At 34.1% G+C, this 22,535-nt stretch overlaps 1 protein-coding gene across 1 annotated transcript in view; it reads right to left on the bottom strand.

Moving 5' to 3' along the window:
- Positions 1 to 15,820, bottom strand: part of LOC108294651 (transmembrane protease serine 11E) — a 62,062-nt gene extending 46,242 nt beyond the window's left edge. The window contains exons 1-2 of the mRNA XM_017516577.2: positions 15,738 to 15,820; positions 179 to 303 (exon numbers count right to left, since the gene is read on the bottom strand). Coding sequence (XP_017372066.1) covers positions 179 to 303; positions 15,738 to 15,745 — 133 coding nt within the window. The 5' untranslated portion in view covers positions 15,746 to 15,820. The remainder of the gene's footprint in view (positions 1 to 178; positions 304 to 15,737) is intronic.
- Positions 15,821 to 22,535: the final 6,715 nt, after the last annotated feature.

Below are 22,535 nucleotides of genomic sequence, written 5' to 3' on the forward strand. Positions count from 1 at the left end.
AAGAATCCTCCGTGACTTATGAGGACGAAATAAGAGACAAAACAGGTAAAGATTTCTTTGTCCAGGCTATGCAAATGAATCCTAGTAATGAATGAACAAGCCTGAGGCAAATGAAAACAGGAAGGTATGAGGAAATGTTTGGGGTAAATCACATGATGCCAGGGCAGCTTATACTTACTATATCTCACATAATGAACAATGAGTCCAATGCACACTGCCAGGACAATCAGGGATATGAAGGTGACAAGGCCGATAACCCAGGGCTCCCAACAAACTCTTTTCCTAGCCCTCGCCACATCTGGCCTAAGGAAGAAAGTAAATATATAGATTATTTCAGAGCACACAACCATCCACTCCTTAGGCAAAACAGATATTTCTTGGGAATAAAGGACATTCAGTTGGAGGGTCATGTACTGTCTGGGTTTATAGCACTCCGTGGTCCCAGGCTGCTGAGGCCAATCCTGACTGGGGCTCCTGTTGCTAGGCAAGTTATTTGACTGTGCTGTGCCTCAGTTTCCTCACACATAAAAGGCAGACAATAGTAATAATACCTATGTCATACAATTACTGTGAGGATTAAATGAATACTACATATAAAGTGCCCGCAACAGTGCCTGACATGTAGAAAGTGCAATGCTAAGTGTTAGCTATCACTTATTGAGCCAGCCATGTACTTGATACAGAGTTAGACACTGAGGGAGCTATAAAAATATTTTAAGCCTTTTCTCTAGCATTCTAGAATCTTAAATAGTCTTTGAAAGTGTTATAGCTTGAAGCATACCAGATTTCAGATAAAGTTGCTAATTCTCTTCCTCTAATTTTCTGATCTATTTCCAAATGAAACTTTGAGGCCATGTAGAAGAGACAACCAGAGGCCCCTCCTGAAGAACCTGAGGTTTTGAGCTAAGATTTACCTCTAAGCCTCAATGATGCTACAGGAAATTTTTTTTGCATGAGATTCCCTCAACTTCTTCCATTTGTTCTGCCTTCAAAAATACATATTACTGAAAAACATTGATCCATGTGATTTTTGTTTGCTTGGTAAATTTGCTGTCCCCTTGGGTTATATTTGACAAGCAAACTCTAAAGCCAGAAATGTGAAATAAGTCAGAAATGACCAAGGAGTTTGAATATGATACTGTTATTTTGTATTTCTTGAGGCATTTACCATGCCAGCATGTGCTATACTTTTTTTTCTAGAGTGCTAATTGTCTACTACAGCAGGACGTGAGGAAAATGTGATATTCTCCTGGAAGAGTACTGGGTGTTGAATCAAAATAAGGAGGATTCTAAGTCCAGCCCTTTTGTTAACAGATCTCCATCTTAGACAAATCATTTAAACTCTGAGCTCAATTTCTCCATCTGTCAGTAAGGGTCAGGATAGCCATAAATGTGAATTAGATCATGGAATGTGTAAACAGCAAAGGATTTCACAATAAATACTTTTTCTTTACAGAAATCAAGAACATTCTGTTTCCTGGTGATAGAGGATCAGAAAGTGATGATGTTATCATATGGGCCCCTGCCACACCATCATTACATCCTGGCTTGGACTGGACACAAAATAGAGAGCATTGGCACAGAAGTCAGTGGTGTTATCACTATACAATCCTGTCCTTGGGGAAGGCACTGAGATGTAGTGGAAGGCTTCAGGGACTCTGCTTGGTCTCCTCTCTTGTTACTGTGATTTTCCATGGGCCATAACCAGGGAAGCTTTGTCTTACTCTCCTCAACCTTTCCCATCTCCAGTTTTCCCTTGAGTAGAATTCCAAACACCTGTTCCTACGGTGGCAATTACTGCAATATAAAAAAGACTTCTCCACAATGAGATTACTTTTTATGTGCAACTGTGCCAAAAAAAAATCCAAAACTGATTCTTGCTCCATCATCCCTGAATACTTGCTATTCACCTGTTGCAGAAGAAAGGAGATGCATGTAACTGACGTATGCAAAACTTTGGGGGAAATACGGGGAGGGAACGGTTTCTCAACTAATATCAAAACATGTCAGATGAAGAAAATGAATGTGTGCTTGTAGAAAACATTATGAAATTATCAAAAGCATACAACTGTTATGCAGAATTGTGAAATATTAGACAAGTTCTATTTGTTCTACAGTAAGTTTTAAGACAAAAATGTAAATAGTGCAGTCATTCTATTGATGAAGTAGGTTTCGTGTATTAACATTAAAAAGTTAATGATACATTTTAATTTAAAAAGTTATAGAATAAGGCTGGGCACGGTGGCTCACACTTGTAATCCCAGCAATTTGGGAGGCCGAGGCTGGTGGATCACCTGAGGTCAGGAGTTCAAGATCAGCCTTACCAGCATGGTGAAACTCTGTCTCTACTAAAAATACAAAAATTAGCCGGGTGAGGTGGTGTGTGCCTGCAATCCCAGCTACTAAGGAGGCTGAGGTAGAAAAATCACTTGAACCCAGGAGGCAGAGGTTACAGTGAGCTGAGATCACACTACTGTACTTTAGTCTGGGCCACAGAGCAAGATTCCATCTCAAAAAAAAAAAATTAAAATAAAAAGTTATAGAATAATATGCATTCCATGTTTCAGTTTTTATAAATAATAAAACTATATATGTGTGTGCATAACAAAATATATGGAAGGCATAACAAATTATTATCAGTAAGAAGCAGAATAACAAATAAGAATAAATTTTAATTTATGGTTTTGTTTGTTTTATGGTGGATTTTTTAAGAACAAACATTATGGTTTTTGAATTAAAAAAAAGGAGAGACATAAGATATTCTTTAAATATGAAAAACAAAACTAAGGAAGATTATACATGTATTTTCATTGAATGCACATCACTGCAGTGTCCAAGGTACCATTGTGAATCCTTTTCTGAACCCAGCCTTCCCACATTACTCACAACTATTTTAGTGATATGCTCTCCTTGGTAGCTAGAAGACAAAAGGGATAACACAGGACAAAGAAGAAAGAGAATCCAGTCAAAAATACTTTGAATAAATAATTAAGAGATTATATTTCTGAGCCCTGCCAGCAACTCATTTATTGTATAGTCTTGTATCCACAGATTCAACTATCTGTCTTAATATCTTCATATGAAAAACAAGGTTAAAAAGTCGAGACCCCCACTAACCTAATGAACTAAGTAGAGATAAAAATGATAAGGCGGTTTAGTGCTTTGAGCTCCCAAGTGGAAAAATCATTGTACAAATAACAAGGATGATAATTACTATCATCATTATTTTTATTATTAGTAACAGTGGTAATGACCACATTACCAAGATGTTTGTCAATTGAAACATTATTTCCTCTTTTCCCAGTCTGTATAGCATTGTTTTTCAAACTGATTCATCTTATTTTTTTTAGTTTTTTTAAGATATAATTGACCCTATTCCTTAATTACTTTTTTATTTTCTCAGTAAGTGACTCAATACTGAATTCCTCCAAATTAGATGTGGAAGAAAGTATGCTCAAAAAAAATAGTAAAGTGAAGGAATAAATTTATTTTACATATCAACAGACATTTGTATAATTAACCTCTTCCTGAATATACATAAACACTTGTGTAGTCATTATTTTCATCTGTTGAAACTTATGTGCACCTCTTCATCTAAAACCATGACTGAATTTTAATAGCTTTAGTCATATCAAATTGTTTTCTTTCTATGATTTTTTTTCAATCTGAGGACATGCATAATTAGTGACAAGTCAAATGAATATAGCAGTTAAGGTATGCTTTTGTTTTCTTAGCCCCAAATTGCCAGAAAACAAGGAATATGTTTAGAGCTGCATTATTATTATCACTTATTAATGTGTCATTTTTAGAATAGTGCTAAAAAAGAAAAGCAACAGCAACAACAAAAAGACAAGGGGAAAAGGGGTACTAATGCAAGTAAAGCTAATGGCAAGCACTGGAAAATGACAAGTCAAGACTTGGTGTTTCAAAGAAAAATTTACCAGACAAGCCTCTTCACAACACCACCACCAAGTGCTGACCAATAGTGGATCTTGAACTCTGCTTATTCTTCCTAATGGTAACCAACACTGATGCTCTCAGTCCCCATGTTCCCATGTTTCACCAGCTCAGTCTAGCTGAGATGTTTTAAACAAATGTGTTCACAATATTTATAAAGTTAGTGGCTCCTAAACAGTATTATCAGCTAGTAAGCCAGAATTCAGCAAGCTTTTCTGTAAAGGTCCAGATGATGACTATTTTAGGTTGTCTGGGCTATAGATTGTAAGTGGCTATAACTCAACTCCGCCACTGTAGTACAAAAGCAGCTATAGACAATACATAAACTAATGAGCATGATTTTCTTCCAATGAAATATTATTTCTGTGCACTGAAATTTCTAATAATTTCCTATAATACCTCTTTTATGAAGTATTTCTATTTGTTTTCAACAATTTTAACATATTAATGTCATTTTTAGCTCCAGCACCATATAAAAACAAGTGATGAGTCAGTTTTGGTCCTTGGGCCACAGTTTATTGATGCTGTCTTTAGCAATTGACTCCAAGTCAATGTTAACTGTGGTGGGAAGCTATAATGATCTCTGCATTTTTGAGAATCTCCCTCATGGCAAACCTAATGTAGCCTGTCTCCAGTCTGGCAATTCTCACTAAAACTTGTCCTATATCTTGTCAACATGTTTCTCTTTTGTATCCCTAGTCTAGGAATCCACTCCATTACAGTAAACTGTCTTTCTAGACATGAAAGAGACAATGGCTTAGACTATCTAAAATCTACATCCGCTTTCCTTAACCTAACATTTCTCATCTTCCCCCTGAGCTCTTTGACTTTGTTCCTGCTGCCTTTTCTATGGAGTAACTTAGAGTCTAATATTTGCTGGCATCATAAAATCCTGTATGTATTCAAGAGCAAGTTCAAAAATCCCTTCTACTCTAGTCAAGCGTATTCATGCATTCTAGTCAAAATGCATCATGTTGAAGTATACATTTTGAGCTGCCTGGGAATAATGTCTGAGCCTTATTTCTGTCTGTATTCTCTGAACTCATGCTCAAGAAATGTTCACAGAAGAAATTAAAGTGAAGTTAACTAAACCAAAATGAACTGATCATTTATCAATACCACAATATGGGCCAATCTTTCTCTTAGACCTAGAAAATAACTAGGAATATTGCACACAAATGATGCAATTCAGTCATTGTGGAGAATAATTGCTATTTAAGTAAAGCCCAATTTCCAAAAACACATTTTGATCAATCTTTGTCATTAACATTTCTATTTAACCTGTATTTAAAATATATTATTTCCCAACTGTGTATTCTATCTACTGTAAAAGTTTTATCATAAGACAGAAAGTGACAAATGAAAATTAGGATATCATACCTAAATGATATCAATTTCAAGTGACACATATTATTTGGGGTAATTGAATGTCTATATGTTACAATATCAAAACAAATGCATAAAGAAAGATAACCACAATGAAGTAGCAGCATAGTACCTTAGAGTACTGCACATTTTCTAAATGAGTGTTTAAGATTTAAAACATCAATTGATAAACATTTGGCATTTGTTATGTATTGACAGTAGCTTAGCTCATAGGATTATGCCTGCTTATTCTATCAACAAAACTATTTGAGATGTGTTTCACTTTGTGGAAAGCCCATGCCAGTAGGCATTGGTGCTTTAATTAAAGACATCCTTAATTCTTCTCATATTTTCTAGAACAAGATGATAAAAATATCCACATTAGAAATAAAACAGGATATTGTATATATGTGCATAGATTATATATTTTTATTGTTTTCTTAAATAAGAAATACAAGCAAATTACTCCATATAAAATTACAAATAACGTATTTCTGACCTATCCACTGATAGATAAAACACATCTATAAGTATCTAACAGCATCAGCCAGGCCAGTGAGTGGAATTATAATGTTTTCATTCCCTACCATAATAATTATGGCTAGTTCTCATAAAGAAGTCACAATTATAACAAAGTTGTAGTCTAATTACCAGAAAATTATTTCCATTTCCTTTTTACAATACCTAAATGATAGGCAATTCATTGTTTCAATTATAAATGTTTACATGTATATCCCACCTGTACCAGGCTAATTTAAGGTGGCTTATAAAGACATACATATGTAGATGCATATATAGACACACACAATATATATATGTATAAATACTATATATGTATATATGTAGCTAACTGATAAATATAGTATGTGTATGTGGTATAAAATGCATAAATACAAAAAGAAGGCAAAACACAAGTAACAAATATAAAATGGAATAGTACTAAACTATGTATAATTCTCATTTAGACATTTCCTTACATAAGACCACAAAATTGTTGACTTTCTAGCAACACACTCAAAAACAAAACAAAATTTAAAAAAAAAATCAGCAAATCTTCCTCAGGAAGATTCTTTATATATCCATAAATAAAAACAGCAATTTTGTTCAGCAGCAATAAAATTGTTTTAGGTTGTCATAAGAATTCTGTGTAATGTAATGAACTATATCCTCTACAATATTCTTTGCATAAAAACAAATTCAGTTTTATAATACTCGTAGTATGTTCTTCAATGCTGGAAAATGGCATCAATTGCTATTCAGTAAAAGCAATATTTTGTGGGGACTGAGGGTAAGCGGGCTATGAAATCATTCTGATACCAAGCAGTATGATAATTTTTAAATACCTGATGATACTTCCCTAATTATATAGAAATGGCTCTAGAAGGTATTTTCGCATTATAAAAATTATCTAAGGATTCTTGAAATACTAGACATGAAACTGGACATCTAAAAGATGTCATATTACTTAGTACAGCAATAAGTTCTTAATAAATATTGTGAATGACAAAAAAAAATCCTACTTCCTGCTAACTATTAAGTGATTGCTAGATGATATAAGCAATATAACAGAAGACCAAGGTCCCAGGCAAGGGTCTCCTTATAATAAGCTCTATGACTTTAGGCAAATAACAAAACCCAGAGTTTATTTCTATTTAACCAACCATAAAACTTATGTGACAGTGTCTTTGCCCCTACCTTTAAAAGGAGGTTTTGAAGATTGCAAATGATATCAACAGACTTTGTTAGATAGATGTACTATGTAAATATTAGTGGCAAATCAACAGTAAGGAATGTCTCTGACCTCCACTGCAGTTATCATCAAGGTCTTTATTAAGTTCCCAACTAGATATGGTACAGCACAGCTGACTACAAACTGATATTTAAGTTGACACTTTGCCTATCTCTAGAAATTTGCAACTACATGCAGATAGATGTGTTGCAAAAAAGAAAATAAATATATTATTAAGTAATTAGCTATGGGTTTATAGGCTTACAAATGAAACTCTTAGTTTATAGACATACAAACTAAGTTTTCATTCCACTAATCCTCAAACTCTTTCTAGTTCAAGATAATAAATTGGTATTATCTGAGTCAGCAACTTTATAAGCAACAATATCCCACAGCAAAGTTAACAAGGGATGCCACTGCAGCCAGTCATCAGGGATTGTACACACTTCAAAGTGTGAAATAAAAATAAGAATTAATAGGCAGTGTGCTGATGTCATGGCAAGTGTATCAGAAGAAAAATGATTGAGGAACCTGAGCTAGAGACACTCTTGTGGCTGCTAATCTATAGCTTGAGATTTTCAGAAACTTCTTTTAATGTTAGGTGTCTTCCTACCAACTCTTCCTCTTGACACTGTCTAGATGACTCCAAGAAAGCTTGAATGATACAGTGGAAGTAGCTCTAAACTGGAAGACCAGTGACCTATGTTTTAGTGTTAGTTCAAACAGATGAGAAATCTGAGAGCATATTCCATATCACACAAGTTCCAGCATCCCCTGAGCCCCAATTTGTATGATGTTGTGTGCTCTCCTTTTCTTCACATGTTAAAAAAAAATCAGTGGAAATTTAAATTGATCTAAATGTTCTTTAATTTGCATCCAAGCTAATATTCCATGCCTCAAGTAACCCAAAAATGTTTAATATTATATTTAAAATTCAGCTTTTATTAAACAATCAGGCTTAAGGTAATTTTTCAAAGGCCTCATTTTTCTGTTGACTACAATGTCAGATAATTTGAAATAATTTGCAGTCAAATTAAAAGACTACAAGTTATTTGAAATGATCTAAGTACCATACCTATGAGAAAGTCAGACTTTGAAAATCATACTTTACAAATCATACTTTACTACTTGCACTGAGAAGTTGGTTAAGGGGTACAAAAGTATAGATAGAAGAAAAAGTTTCTAGTATTCAGCACAGTATTCTAGTATTGTGTATTTAAAAATAGCTAGAAGAGAGCTATAATATTTCCAACACAAGGAAAGATAAATGTTTCAGGTGACAGACACCCCAGTTAAACTGATTTGATCATTACGCATTGCATACAAGCATCAAAATATTACAAAATATGTATAACTATTATACACCAATTTTTTTAAATCTCTAGACCCTGATTAAAATGTGCCTGAATGTGAAAGCTGGGCCACATGCTAACACCTTGTTGTGTTCTCTGGGTTGCTGTTTCCTTAGCAAGCACTCTAGACCATACACCAAGAATTCCTTAGACAATCTAGAAATTTTTACATGTAACAAAATTCTATCTGAATTAATTTAGCAATGAAGATAAATTGAAAAATGTATAGGCCCTATTAATGTTTAATCAAGAAAAGTGAGTTACTATGTTTAATCAAGAAAAGTGAGTTTTCTTGATTAAAGAATTTTCTGCCCCAATTAGCAACCTGAAATATATGTAAGAATTAAGTTTTAATTTTTGGATGGTACACAAGATTTATGAAATTTATCATTATATACTCACTTTAACTTAATTATATTCTATTATACTGGCATTTAATAATAACAGTGAAATAAACTCAGGTTCATATTGGAATAAAGTGAGTTGTCTGTGCAAATTAATACCATAAAAATTATAAGAAAAGCATTATTTTACCCAAAAGATTTAATACTTTTAGTTACCAATGTCCATGGGTTGAATTCATATCTATATACAGATGACTACCAAGTCTATAACTGCAGCTCAGCCAACTTGCCTACACTTCAGAATTGTATATCCACCAGCCTATGTTCATCACAATAAACTATACCTCTTATCATTCAAACTTAATACAGCTACACTAGAAACTCCTAGATGCCTATCCCAAATATTTATTCTTTTCTTCCTAGTAACAGAAACCTTGATCTTTGGTTAGGCACATGGCCACCAGAAAAATAAAATAGTGTCCCTTATTTATAAGAGCCAGCATATGAATACGTTCTTTCCAATGGAGTCTCTATTTTGGTGGCTAGGATCCTAATGTACATTTCATAGTTAGAATAGGTATGTGCTAGTTGAGGCACAGATTGCCATAATAGATCAGAATTTGGAAGACACATGATCAGGCTGGTAGGACAGCACAATAGTAGGAGTCTCAATTCCTAATTATTTTGTGAACCTCCTAATTAGCTCTTACTTGCCTACCTCTGGAATTTTTTCACTTTAAACAGAATAAAATTCCGAGTTATGGAATCCCCTGTTACTCTAGGTTTCCTGTCACTCACAGCTAAATCTGATACTATTATAATATGCAAACAGATTGTTGCAATCAAGGTAAATTGCCATTTTCACGTAATGATCTTTGGGAAAAATGACATGAAGAAACATATTTACTAATTCTCTTGCAAATTCTGTATATGTGAAAAATGGTAAATTGCTTTAACTTAATTTTCTCTAGCAGCATAATTTTGAGATTCAATTGTTAATTATAATACTAATATATCAAAAGACCAGTGTTCCAGTCAAGAGTACCCTTGTAACAAGCTCTATGACTTTAAGCAAATGACTTCCATTTGCTTGTTTAATGGATAAAGACTTGGGCTTAGGCATCAAACAGCTTGGGGTTAGTCCTAACTGCCTCTTACTAGTTAGGTGGCTCTAAGAAAGTTACTCATCCTCTCTAAATCTACGTTTCCCCACACACAAATGAAGATAATAATAGGACCTAACTCAGATGCTTCTTCTAAAGTAAAGTAATACTTACAAGGCTGTTGGCACCATGCCAGGCACACAGTAAATACACCACAAAAGTTGGCTGTCATTATTTCCTCTTTCATAATAAAAAATAATTTTAAAGTGGGTTGAAAAATCCACCCAGATGCCTCATGTATGCCTAAGGGAATACATGAGAAGGGAAGGTAGAGGGAGCTTTTAGCCTCAAACCCACTCCACCCGCAGCAATTCTGCTCCAAACATCAAGGATCTGTATTAAGCTTTCAGTGCAAAAGGGATTCAACTAGTAAAGAAAACTTTAAAAAGCATTCATCTTCTGACCCATCCAGCTTTGAGATTTGAGTCAGGCAGCTGCCAATTGTCCTACGGTTTAGAACAAGCATTCAGTACCCTGTTTTTAAAAGGCCAAATATAGCTTTATTGTTGAATCAAATGATTTATGCCCAAATGTCTAATAATGACTTGAATGTACTTTATAATTAAAAGATTGATTTGAAATATTTTTAAAGTATTCATTTATTATCTTCGATGTTTTCTTCATTAGGAAAGTCGAGACACTAAAATTAAGTAATTTTTTGAAAGCCAAGGAAAGTTAACTGTGCTTCGCCAAGGGAGTACTTCTGATCCCAGAATCATGAGCTGGCAGAAGCAGCAGGAAGGACTAGAAAGCTCAGGGCTGAAGTGAGAACATGTGTGCTCAGGTTTCAGCTCTACCAGTCACTTAACGCAGAGATTTAAAAGTCTCAGTCTTCCTAATTTTTGGTTTCCCTAGCTGTAAATTCATGGTGATATTAAAATTATCTGATTCTCAGGGCTGTCAAGTATCAATGAGAAAACATACATTGAAATATGTGTAGCATATTTATGTCATATCTCATATTTGTGTCATCTCATATTTATATCAAAGAATTATTTTACTATATGTACCCTCCCTAAATTTTACTAAATGTGACCTGACAAGATTTAATGTGAAGTGACTAATTTTAAATGGGCTCTATATTTTTGTACAAGCTTAAATGGTAATAATAACAACAATAACAATAATATTTCTTGGGTTATGTAGTCACCGGTGTTAATTTAACTCTTCTGTTTGACTATATTGACTTCAGTATACAGGTGAACTGGAAGGACAGACTCTATCTCTGGTATTGACTGACTCATCCATTCCTGTGGCCACATGCAAATTATCTCATCTTTGAGCATTTTATTCCCTTCCTTTAGAGAATGCATGCAGCAATGCTTCCTATCCACTGGCCTTAAAGGTCTACTTCAAAGATCATCCATAACAATGTTTCTGGAAAATATAAATTTTTTTATCTTTTAACACAATAAGTCAGTTAAATCAAAGTGGTAAAAGAAATATGTCAGTAGACGAAGGAGACATTGTGAGGACGGATAGCATTGTGATTAAAAGCATAGGTTTTGAAGTCAGATAGACCTGGGCTAACCATCAGTTCTGTCTTTTATTACCTCTGGGCAAAAAAATATTACCTGTCTGAGCCTCATTTTTCTCATCTGTAAAATGAGTGTAATAACATAACCATAGGTTGATATGAAGTTTAAATGCACATGATGTTTTAGGACAGTAGTTGGCAGTTAGTACACATGAAACTAAAGATAGCAATTATTATTTTGTCCTGCACTGACTCACAGTTCTACTTTATACAAAGTGCTCAATTCCTCTGCCTCTGCTTTCACAGCTTCAAAACAGAGATATCATCTGACATCTTCAGATGAAAGGTTGCAAGATAGAATTTAAATATGACTGCATAGTAATTTGGATCCCCCTAAGATTAGTTTTATCATCTTAGAATTACTATTCTAAAAATCTCAGAAATTACCCAACCACACAGGCCATGTGTACCCAGGAGAAGAAGGTTGGGCTTACAGGTTCTGGCATGACCAGGTGTTTCTGCAGCCCGTTTTTCTTTCTCAACCTCTTAAAACCTTCCTTCTTTTTAATCCAGTCATTTCAAACCTCTTAAAGCCTGAAAATGTGAAAGTATTCTTCATGATTCTCATCCATTATCTTCAATGAGAGCAGATCCAAAGGAGTGCACTTAAAAATTTTTTCTGAGCTCTAACCCTGATAGAGCCATAAAACAAGCCAGGGAACCCATTTCACCACCTGCCCTTCCAGAATACCTGCTTCACAACTGTTCAATGTACCTCATTCACAAGCACGAAAGCCATCAGGTGTGCTTGTAAACCTCAATGCTGATATGGAAGCACATGACACTGCTATTTTTCATATTTTTCTGGACAGTTTCTATTTACTTTCTCTTTAAGCAATGACATATTTTTGGAGGAAAGCAGACAACAATGTCAGAATAACAAAAATCCATTAAGCAGTTACTACAGACCAATGAATTAGCTCCATGAAATGTTGCTCTAAGATAAACATGATTTTCACAGTACAGCAAATGTAATCCTTTTTAGAAAACAGAGATGATGTAACTAAAGTGCTATAATCTGATCACCTTTGAGACAGTGCAGAAAAGTTAGGTCACTGCTTATTTTGTTTAAATACAAAGTAGGAGGTATAAGGACAGGATGTGCATTTTTTTAATGTTTTTAAAACTTATAAATGAAAGTAAAATTATATCCCCACACTTCTTTTTAGAATGTGCTTGATTTTATATTAATCTTTACATCTTCTTGTTTTTTAAATCTATGCACCTACATTTTCTCCATGTGTGGATATGTGTGGGTTTGTTTTCTATTTCTCTGTTGCCATCTATTTTCTCTGCAAACTTTCCAAAGATTCTATTTTAGCTTCCTACCCATGGTAGACAATATGTTATAGGGAAAAAAGTATAGATTTTAAAGCCAGAAAGATCAGGATTAGATTCTAGATTCAACACTTACTAACAGCCTAGGCAATCTGAGTTATAGGCACTTCATCTTTTAAAAGAAATAAAAGTAGTTACCACTTCTCAGAGTGTTACCAAAATTTAATGAAATTGCACTTAACAAAATACGCAATGTACAGTAGGTGTTCAATAGATAGTTTTCTTCCACACAGGACTCAGTATGCAGTGAAAACTAACTAAAAGTTGTTATATGGATCAGGGCTGATTCTAGTTGAAGAAGTGTGGGCACATGCTAAATACTTAGCACAATAATATAGCAACTCTGGACCTAAGCCTCAAAGGAGTGCCTCTTCAATATTCCTACTGACTAGTGTCACAGGGTGACACTGCTGGATTAATTTTATATCAAAGTTTTTTCTGTAAACAAATAGATGAATAGATGTTTATGATCCAAATAAAGTCATCCTCCTTATCAGACATAAACTACCCAAAAAATGTCTATATTCTCCCTTCAGTTTCCTATTCCTCCTGAAATTATCCTCTCTTCCTTAATCATCACCAGGTTGCATAAATGAGTACTCTTCTCCCTTGAAGGGAAAGGTGACTGGGAGAGAGCAGCTCCCATTAAGATATAATTACACCAATTTAACAAAACAAAGAACTGCTTCTTTTAACAACTAGCTTATTTCATTTATGGTTTAATTTCTTTCAGCCTTACACGTTTCTTTTTCTTTTTTAATGTCTTTACACTATTAGCGCTTGTCAAACTTTAGGGTACATAATAATTACATTGTGTAAATTTTTAAAATATGATTCCTATGTCTCAATCAGAGATTCATTAGAATTTCTGGGATGAGAGCTGGATTTTCTATTTTTAATAAGCACTGTAATGTAGGGATCTATGGATCAGACTTTGAGAGACAGTGCTTATCCTATTAAGCAAAAATTAAAGTTGTCCATTTTGTCTCATTTGAATATTACTCATTCACCTTCATCCATCTAAACGTGTGTGAATGTTGATGCCTATAAGTTTAGTCTGCTTCCTTTTCATTCTTCTCAGTGGTTGCTGATAAATATAGTTAGCATACACTTCTATCACCAATAAGTATATTTAATGAAACATTCTTCTTTTCCCAGATCTCTTTTCTATAAACTTTGCCTGATAAAATTTTCTTTAACTTTCTGTCGTGTGTTTATAAGATTCATGTGTTGATCTCTTCATGCTCAGATAGTCCAAAGTAAAGAGTTTGGAGAAAATGGCAGTACAAGAAGAATAATGTTTACCCAGTCTAAATTTTTTCCTGCCCTTAAATTATATTAAAAAAAAAAAAATTCTTATTCAGGTAGAGTCAGGGAGAAGGCTATCAGAAATCTGACTGAAAAGGAAGGAGCATGTTTTTTAATAAAATTCCCCACCTGTTTCTTATATTCTTTCTGAGTTATACATCAATGACCTTAAAAAGAAATTGTCTACTTATATTCTAGGATTTCAATTATCACTCTTTCTCGAAAACACTCTGGTTGGCACATTTACAACAGCAAATGTGAATAATAAACTTAATCTTTTTCTGCTTTAGTACATGCTGTGAACATTTTCTCTCATCTAGACTCACTCAAACATAGATGTGCTTCATCTTTTATACAATCTTCAGATCAGGAATATTTTTTGTGTGTTGGTTGGTTGGTTTTTGTTTTTGGCTTTTTCCTAAGAGATTACTTGCATTTATCCTGCAGTATGATTTTTAAAATTAGGCACATCTTTTGTCAAATTAGAGACTACCTTCAGAAAAATTCATTCCAGTATTTCCACATTATACCTCCTCTACACATTTATAACTAAATTCCAACTCACTCACATATACCATAGATAAGGCTCGGAATCTATTTAGCATATTAAGTTTATTGGAAGCTTTCTTGAAGCACTGTTTTCTATAGTATTCTTAAAGAAATGTGAAAAGGAGAATAGGATACAAAACCTTCATTGGTTATAAAGAAATACTTGCAAAAAGCAGGGAGCCTTGAGAAGTCTGACAAAATTTTTAGTATCTGTAGCTTTTAGTTGCTTCATGGACATGTACAGAAGAGTATTAAGTTTCTCATTACAAGGATGTAGAACTTTCAATTGATGACAGAATCTGTTCTTCTATGTTAAATGAAGACCACAGATTTCATTCAAAGTTTAACATTTGAAACTGTTCTCTTCTCAAACTAAAAACTAATAAAAAGTTATATGCCAATATGTGAATCAGAGAAAATAAATTTGAATCAGAAGACAAAATTATTTTCAAAGACAAAATTAGTACCTTAAAATGTTGTTACTGGTTAGTTTTTAACTTTGAAAGAAAACAACCTCAAAATGATCATGGTTTACATATTGGAGTTTACTATGGCCAGGTATATCAGTGGATTTATTTTTTAAATCAGGCTATAAAAAATTAGTCATATTTATTCAGTTGTTTCTGGTTCTTTCAAAACATCTACAACTTTTAAATTTTAAACTACTTCCAAAAATAAACATAGTTTTGGTCTGCATGATTTCAAACTTTTTTTCATGTACACCTTAAAAATAAAAGTATTTCTCAATAAGAAAAACAAAGCCCAGGCTAAAAATATGTTATATATTTCTTGAAACATATAGGCAAACTAACTAACTAAAAGATAGCTGTCAAACACCATGTGCCTTTACATTGTACAGGACCCTTCTAAAGGTATACAGAAAAACACTGTGAGGTACAACACGAGAGGACAGGAAACACTAATAAAGAATAGAAATCTTTTTCTTGATATAATTTTATGTCAAATCTCATAAGTATGTTTCTATATTTTAAAAAAATAATAATAAATTGAAGATCTACAGATTCCTTGGTGTGGCTCATGCTGTTTTAAACCAAAAGTTACCTTAAGACTTCAAGAAAGAAAAAGGAAACTCACCGATACATTGCTGACCAGCAATGAAGAGTCCGGTGAAGACTGAGGTCTACATCCAAGTGTGTGCATCCAGCTCCATCAGTGACTTTGTGGGTTAAATTGAAGTGAAGAAATAAGTCACTGATGATCTCAACAGAACCAGTCTGACGAGTTTTGGCTAGTGCAGTGGGGACTGTATGTGACTAGTAGGACAAGGACAAATTTTACATGGAGCAAGAGAAAAAATAATTTATAAGCACTTCCTAGGGGTGGGAACTTTAAAGCTATTAAGATAATTTCTTTTAAGTATTAGTGTAAACCATATTTTTTAGAAAAGTCAGATGTGGAAAGAAATTTTAAAACTATCTTACTTGACCTTCTCTTGTTTCCAGAGAAGAAACTGAGATTTAATTAAATTAAATGACTTGGTCAAAACAAAATAGTTATTAAACTGCCAAGCCAGGACTGACATTTATATTTTTTAAACTAACCTAAGACATTTTCCACTCTATTATGTACATAATGAAAGTTTCCCTTTGGCCTTAACTATATTAGCCATTGAAAATACATTAGAAATTAGAAAAGCATTAATATTTTTAAATTATGTGGCATCATTCTTCTAGAAAAATCCGGTAGTTTGCAAATATCAACCCACACTTAAGACGTTATATTTCTTTCATTATACTGGAGAATATCAGCTCACACTGAGTCACTACTGCCTTATTTCTGGGACGTAAATAACATCTTTTTTTAATGCGTGACCACATACTATGCAAATATCTGTGTGTTTGTGTTAGGTATAATCTCTAAATTGCTTCCCCTAATCCTCACAAACCAGAGTAGGTGTTTCTCCTCTGTGCTTTGATAGTGTCATAATATTTACCTCGTTATACTAGCATTTTTTATTTATGGTATCTCAACTCTACAAGGTTGTGAATCCTTAACAGACTGAAACCCTGTTCCTAGCATATACAGGCTCTCAAAAATATGCATGGGAAGGATGAGTAGGGGATGGGGTGCAAGGAAAGGGGTAGAAAAAGAAAGGGCATAACGAGTCCTAAAAATCACCATTTAAAAAACAAATAAATACTTTTTAATTTCACTATACATCTACTTAGCCAACAGCTCACCTAAATGGATGCAGGAGTTGGAATTTATATAACATGTGGGATCAGACTGCCAAGAATTGGAATCACTCACTAGAAGTAACCCAAGAAACTTCTATGCAGGGGCGTACTGTGCTAGGGGCTAGCAACATATATCCTTTTTATTCTGGTCACTAGATCACTTACCTCCATGAACAGCAGGGATATTAATTTACTTAAAGTCATTCAATATATCATATCGGGTTTCTGTGCATTCATTTAAAAATTGTAATTTAGCCAAAAATAAAGAGGCAACAATAACAGTAACAGCAGTAAAAAGGCAGGGATTACGGGTTACGAGATTAACAGCGTTTAATAAAGTGAAATCTCTGCCAATGAAATGTTAATATGGTTTAATAATATATATTATACTTTATATTCACATTCTATGAAAATATTGATTATACTCTTGCCTTCAAAGGAATACAGCTTCCCTCTCAGTGTAACTTTGGGCCAAGACTTGCCAGACTTATTTTTTAAAAATCTCAAGAAATTTTATTCTTTCACAAAATCTGGATTTCAAATTCAAATAAATTCTTTATATAGCCCCATGGACCTGTATACTTAGGCTTATGTATAACCTAGAATTGTAGATGCATAAAATGAGAGGGCTCTCATAAAGTTTTTAAAAACTCTGTGACTATAAGCTACAATTTGTAGAAAATTAAGAGATTAAGCATATGTAAATAAAGAATAAGTGGATATCAGAATAAAGTTATTAAAAGTATGTCTTCCTTGCTATATTAATGGCCTTTATTCAGTCTGCTCAATGGGCATTGCAGTGTATGCTCTCAAATTTCATGATGTACCTTACACTTTAGTAGAAATTTGAATGGCAGAGAAAGAAGGAATGAAACATTGGATCCTGATAATATTGTCTTCCAAAAGTTCAAAGAAGCAAAAGTTTGTCTTTCATTCAAATTTCTTTTTTGCTGTTTTTTCTTTTTTTAAATTGTTTTTATTTCAGGACCACTAAGAGTTTCATTTTATTCAATCTGACAAACATAATTTGACAGAGTATCATCAGTATTTTGGTAAAGCCTAAAAAAAAAATTCTTAAGAAAAATAAATCAAATTAATTGGGTACATGTGAAGAACATGCAAGATTGTTGCATAGCTACACACATGGCAGTGTGATTTTTCTAAAACCATAAATGTTATTCTGCAATACTTTTGTCCTAAAGTACGGTGTGAAGAAAATGTTTTCAAAGAGTTCCTCTTCTTTTTGTGTGTTGGTCTGTGTTCCCTGCGCCATTCTGTGCAATTACAGGAACAGTCAGGAGAAATACATTTGTGGACTGGAGTCTTTTAGAAATCCACAGCAGATATCTTACATTTCATAACAAGTGAAATAGCAATGTGACCACATGCATTTCTATCAGCCAACAAATTATTGCTTAGTCCTTTTTACACTTAGCAATGTCAAAGCACTGAGGCATCTTATGGCCTTAAACTACCAGAAGTACAGTGCCCAGGTGGCTAGTCATGGATGACTTTTATCATTGTTTGAATATCCCCTAGCTTGTACAAAGTTCTTTCATACCTGATAATACATGAATGTCTGTGTATAATAATCTGATTAATACTTAGAGGCCCTTAAACTTATACTTGGATTATAGTTCCATAATGCTAAGGCAACCTTTTTATTGGTCAGTTTATTGGGATGTACGTTACAACTGGCCAATGTCATTAAACTAGTGAATTAACTAGTTGTCGGGTAAACACAGCTATTGTCATTTGTGAATCCATTCCCTTTTATCATGTGTTATTTTGAAGGTACCCATGCACTTTAATTTGCTTGAGCTGAGAAAACAAAGAGGATCAATGTAATTAATTAGTATGTGGAGTCAAGCTGTCACAACTCTGTCACTGACTCTCCTTTTCCTTGTGCTACATTCTTACCCAAAATATTACCTATTATACCTATTCTTCTATAAGACGTTCTATAACTGACATAAGTGTCTTTATAATGCTGGGGATAATTTTCCTGGGCATTGACGTGAGGATCTGCTAAGCTTTTCTACATATAACGATACATATAATAAAAAACAGAGATCGAGTTTTTAGCATTAACTGACAGTAACACTGTTAAAATAATCCTATTATTATTCAATTTATTAGAATATACAGTATAGACTGGTTAATGTTATTAAACTAATAAATGAATGAAGATTACATTTTGGTGGCCCTTTTAATTTTTTTTTTTTTTTTTTTTTTTTTTTTTTTTTTTGAGTTTTGTTCTTGTTGCCAAGGCTGGAGTGCAATGGCACGATCTCGGCTCACCACAACCTCCGCCTCCTGGGTTCAAGCAATTTTTCTGCTTCAGCCTCTTTAGTAGCTGGGATTACANTTTTTGGAAGTAGTCTTTGAAAAACACCTCAAAGATGAATCAATGTCATGTTAGGAGCTCAACTTGCAGTCACCTGAACCAACTTTTCCTGGCACATGAACCAAATTTATTTACCTATACTCCATTTCTTTACAAACAGACACTCCCCCAAAATGTAAAATATACTGATAAAATAAGGATGAAATTCAAGAAAAAACAGAAGTGCAATATATTGTACATATTGTTTAAGATACTTGCTCTGATAGAGCTGCAAATTTGGCTTTGAACTTACTGATATCAAGAATAACAAAGGAAACAGGAAGTTTCACAATTCTCATTATTTAAAGAAAGAAACAAATCATGAGAGAATTTTTCCTGTCACTAAGTTGATGGAGAAATTTCCCATATGGAGATCACACTGAGCAACACATTGAATAATATCAGCAATATTTTTACCAACAAATAGAAGAGAATTTTATAAACTATTTCTTGTAATAATTCAAAGAAGCTTGAGAATATAACTTTGAGGTTAAAGTTGGTGACAGATTTTTAAAGGAGATATATTTTTGTCTCCAGGTACATAAAATTCCACTGATCCAGTTTGATCCAAAGGCAGAATTCAAAGTATTTAGACAAAGGGTACAATGTTCCTTAGATGAACTTTCTTAAATATTACTACCCTCAGAAGAATTTTTTAGAAACAGAATAGAAGATAATATGAGTATACATTCCTAACAAGGGCCTGAAGAGTTTGTATTATAGGTTGCTGATGGAAGGAAGATCAACTAACTTTGTTATAACAAAGAAGCAATTGACAGAATCTCAAAACTAAGGAGTCAGATGAAATTTTACATTTAAATAAAATGTCCCATGAAATTATAATTTTAGATTAGTGCATTTGGATTCCTCCTTAGTTTGGTGTGGCTTATAGTGTTATGTTGCATTGTTTGGTTACTCAAGTAATATGTCTCAACAAGAGTATAAACACAAAATAGCTACATTTTTAATTCCAACCAAGGCTTCCAATCACGATGTGTCAAATCTTGCTCTCGTATTCTTTAATGAAATCTTAGCACATCTTCTAACTTTCTACCAATTTCAGTTATTTGACGTTTATTTGTTCAATTTAAAACTTCGCTTGTGAAACTGACATAAATATAATCTCCTTTCTTTCCCCTCTACACAAACCATGAGCCTGCTGCTTGGAGTAGAGAAGTTGAAAGGAGGTCTGACTCCGAAACAACCATCCTCACTCCCCACTGCCGAGCTCTTCTCATTTTGGGGTCAGAGAGGAAAGAATGACAAGGGTGGTTGACATCTTACATAATCAGTTATATGTCTGTTTGGGAAAGTGTCCTGGTTTTTTCTCTGGTTCAATCCAGTTTTGTCTATTGCTAACAGATTGTGGTACTGAGAACGCTGTGCTGGTGGTGTGCTTGGTTTTCTGTAGACAATGTTCAGCTTTACCCTTGCTGCCTCACTCATTGAGGAATCCCTCAGAGAAAAGCAACCATATCCACTTCGGACCCTGACACCAGTCCATGCCCCTAACTGCTTCCCCAGCTGGAGTGTCTCCTCACTAACAGCTATCATGTTCCTTTCTTTACCACCATGCTCCTTTGCATATAGCCACAATAACCTCTGAGACCATCTTCTAAATGCTCCAAGGACCATAGAAGACCAGGGTGGGGATAAAAAAGGAAATTTAACTTCTCTCAGTAACAAACTCTAAACTACAGTTCCTTCTTATTCTGTTACCATGAACTACTCCAGCAAGTTCCTCTCCGTCAGAAATCTTAAGACTAGCAGCTGTTTTGGATTCACGGGTGGCTCCTAAACTTTGGGTACCATATACACATCTCCACTGAGGCATTTGCTCCTGCTTTGCCAAAGCAGCTCCCGATGGACCTGTGTGTTTAATATATAACCATCCAGCCAGCTGAGTCATGAGTTGCCAGTCTTCCTTCCCACAGACTCACACACAATCTCTAAACATTCTCTGATGGACTCCCATTATTTGGCTTCAGGAAGAAAAAAATAATGATTCTTCTGTTTCCCTTGGGAAGAGAAGTAATCTTTCCCTGTAAGCACCGTCTGCTGACTTGCATTGATTCTCTCTCTTTATGCATATTGACAGCTGGATGCTAGTTGTTGTTAGGAGAGCCTTTTTTTCACCTCCTATAATCTTGTTTACAAATGTATCTTAAGCTTCCTTTCAGCATGATGTTTTATCACTTTGTTGAGTCATTAAATGTATCTATTATTAATCCAAAATTATTTGACTACTTTTACCTCATCTTTGAATACTAGATCTTACTTCATGCCACAACAGGCCTTCTGTTTACTCTTGAACCCCTGAATTCAATTCTGCCTCCTGGCCTTTATTCTGCCGTTTCCACTTTCTAGAATTCTTTTCCTGCTGATTTTCCCAGCATTCTATCTCATTTCATTCACATCTCTGCTCAAATATCTCCTCAAAAGAGTGTAAATCCCTCCATCTAAAACAGCTTGCCCACTATTATTTCTTACTAGCCTCCATCCCTTTAGACTATTTTCTCTTTCTTCAAAGTAGGTATTAATGCGTAATATATTTATATATGTGTTTGTTTCTCTTGTTTATTGTCAGTTTGCTTCATTCAGATGAAAGTCCCTTAAAACTGAGAACTTCAGTTTGTCCTCCTAGGCTCTATCCCCAGAATCTAGACAGGATTTAGGTTCTCAAAAACACTTGTTTGAATGAAAGAATGATTTATTAAGCATTTATTTGTGTGCAGTCTTTTTATGTCACAGTTGGAAACTACTGATGTCATTGGATAGCAGGTCCCACACTCATGTAAAAATAATAGGTGACACTCTTGGAGTGTTTGCTTAGGCCATACCCTTTTTCGAGCACTTCATGTATGTTTGTTGATTTAATCCCCACAACAATCTTATAAAGTAAACATTATTTTTATCTCCATTTTACAGATAAGGAACTCAGACACAAGGACTTACGTAACTTAACCTAAGTCTCATACTAGTAGGTGGCTAAGCTGAAATTTGAACTTGGTCAATCTAGTTCTAGTTTATAAGCTAGACTGTTTACTGCCATATTTTAATGTTATATCTCTAACTTCTAGATTGATGGTCTTCAAGTCTTAAAGTATTTTTGATAAGTCGCTCAACTTAAAACTTAAAAGACCGCCATTTTTTAATCTGTAAGGCTAACCAGAAAAAGAATATATGTAAATTATCTAAATTGTCTGGGAGGAGACATTCACTGTTCAACATCTAGTCAAAGATACAAAGTCTTACTTGCACTTGCTTGCTTGCCTTTTTTTTTTTTATTTTGAGACAAAGTCTTGCTCT

The sequence above is a fragment of the Cebus imitator genome, unplaced genomic scaffold (assembly GCF_001604975.1).
Source record: "Cebus imitator isolate Cc_AM_T3 unplaced genomic scaffold, Cebus_imitator-1.0 Scaffold594, whole genome shotgun sequence".
NCBI classification, from domain to species: domain Eukaryota; kingdom Metazoa; phylum Chordata; class Mammalia; order Primates; family Cebidae; genus Cebus; species Cebus imitator.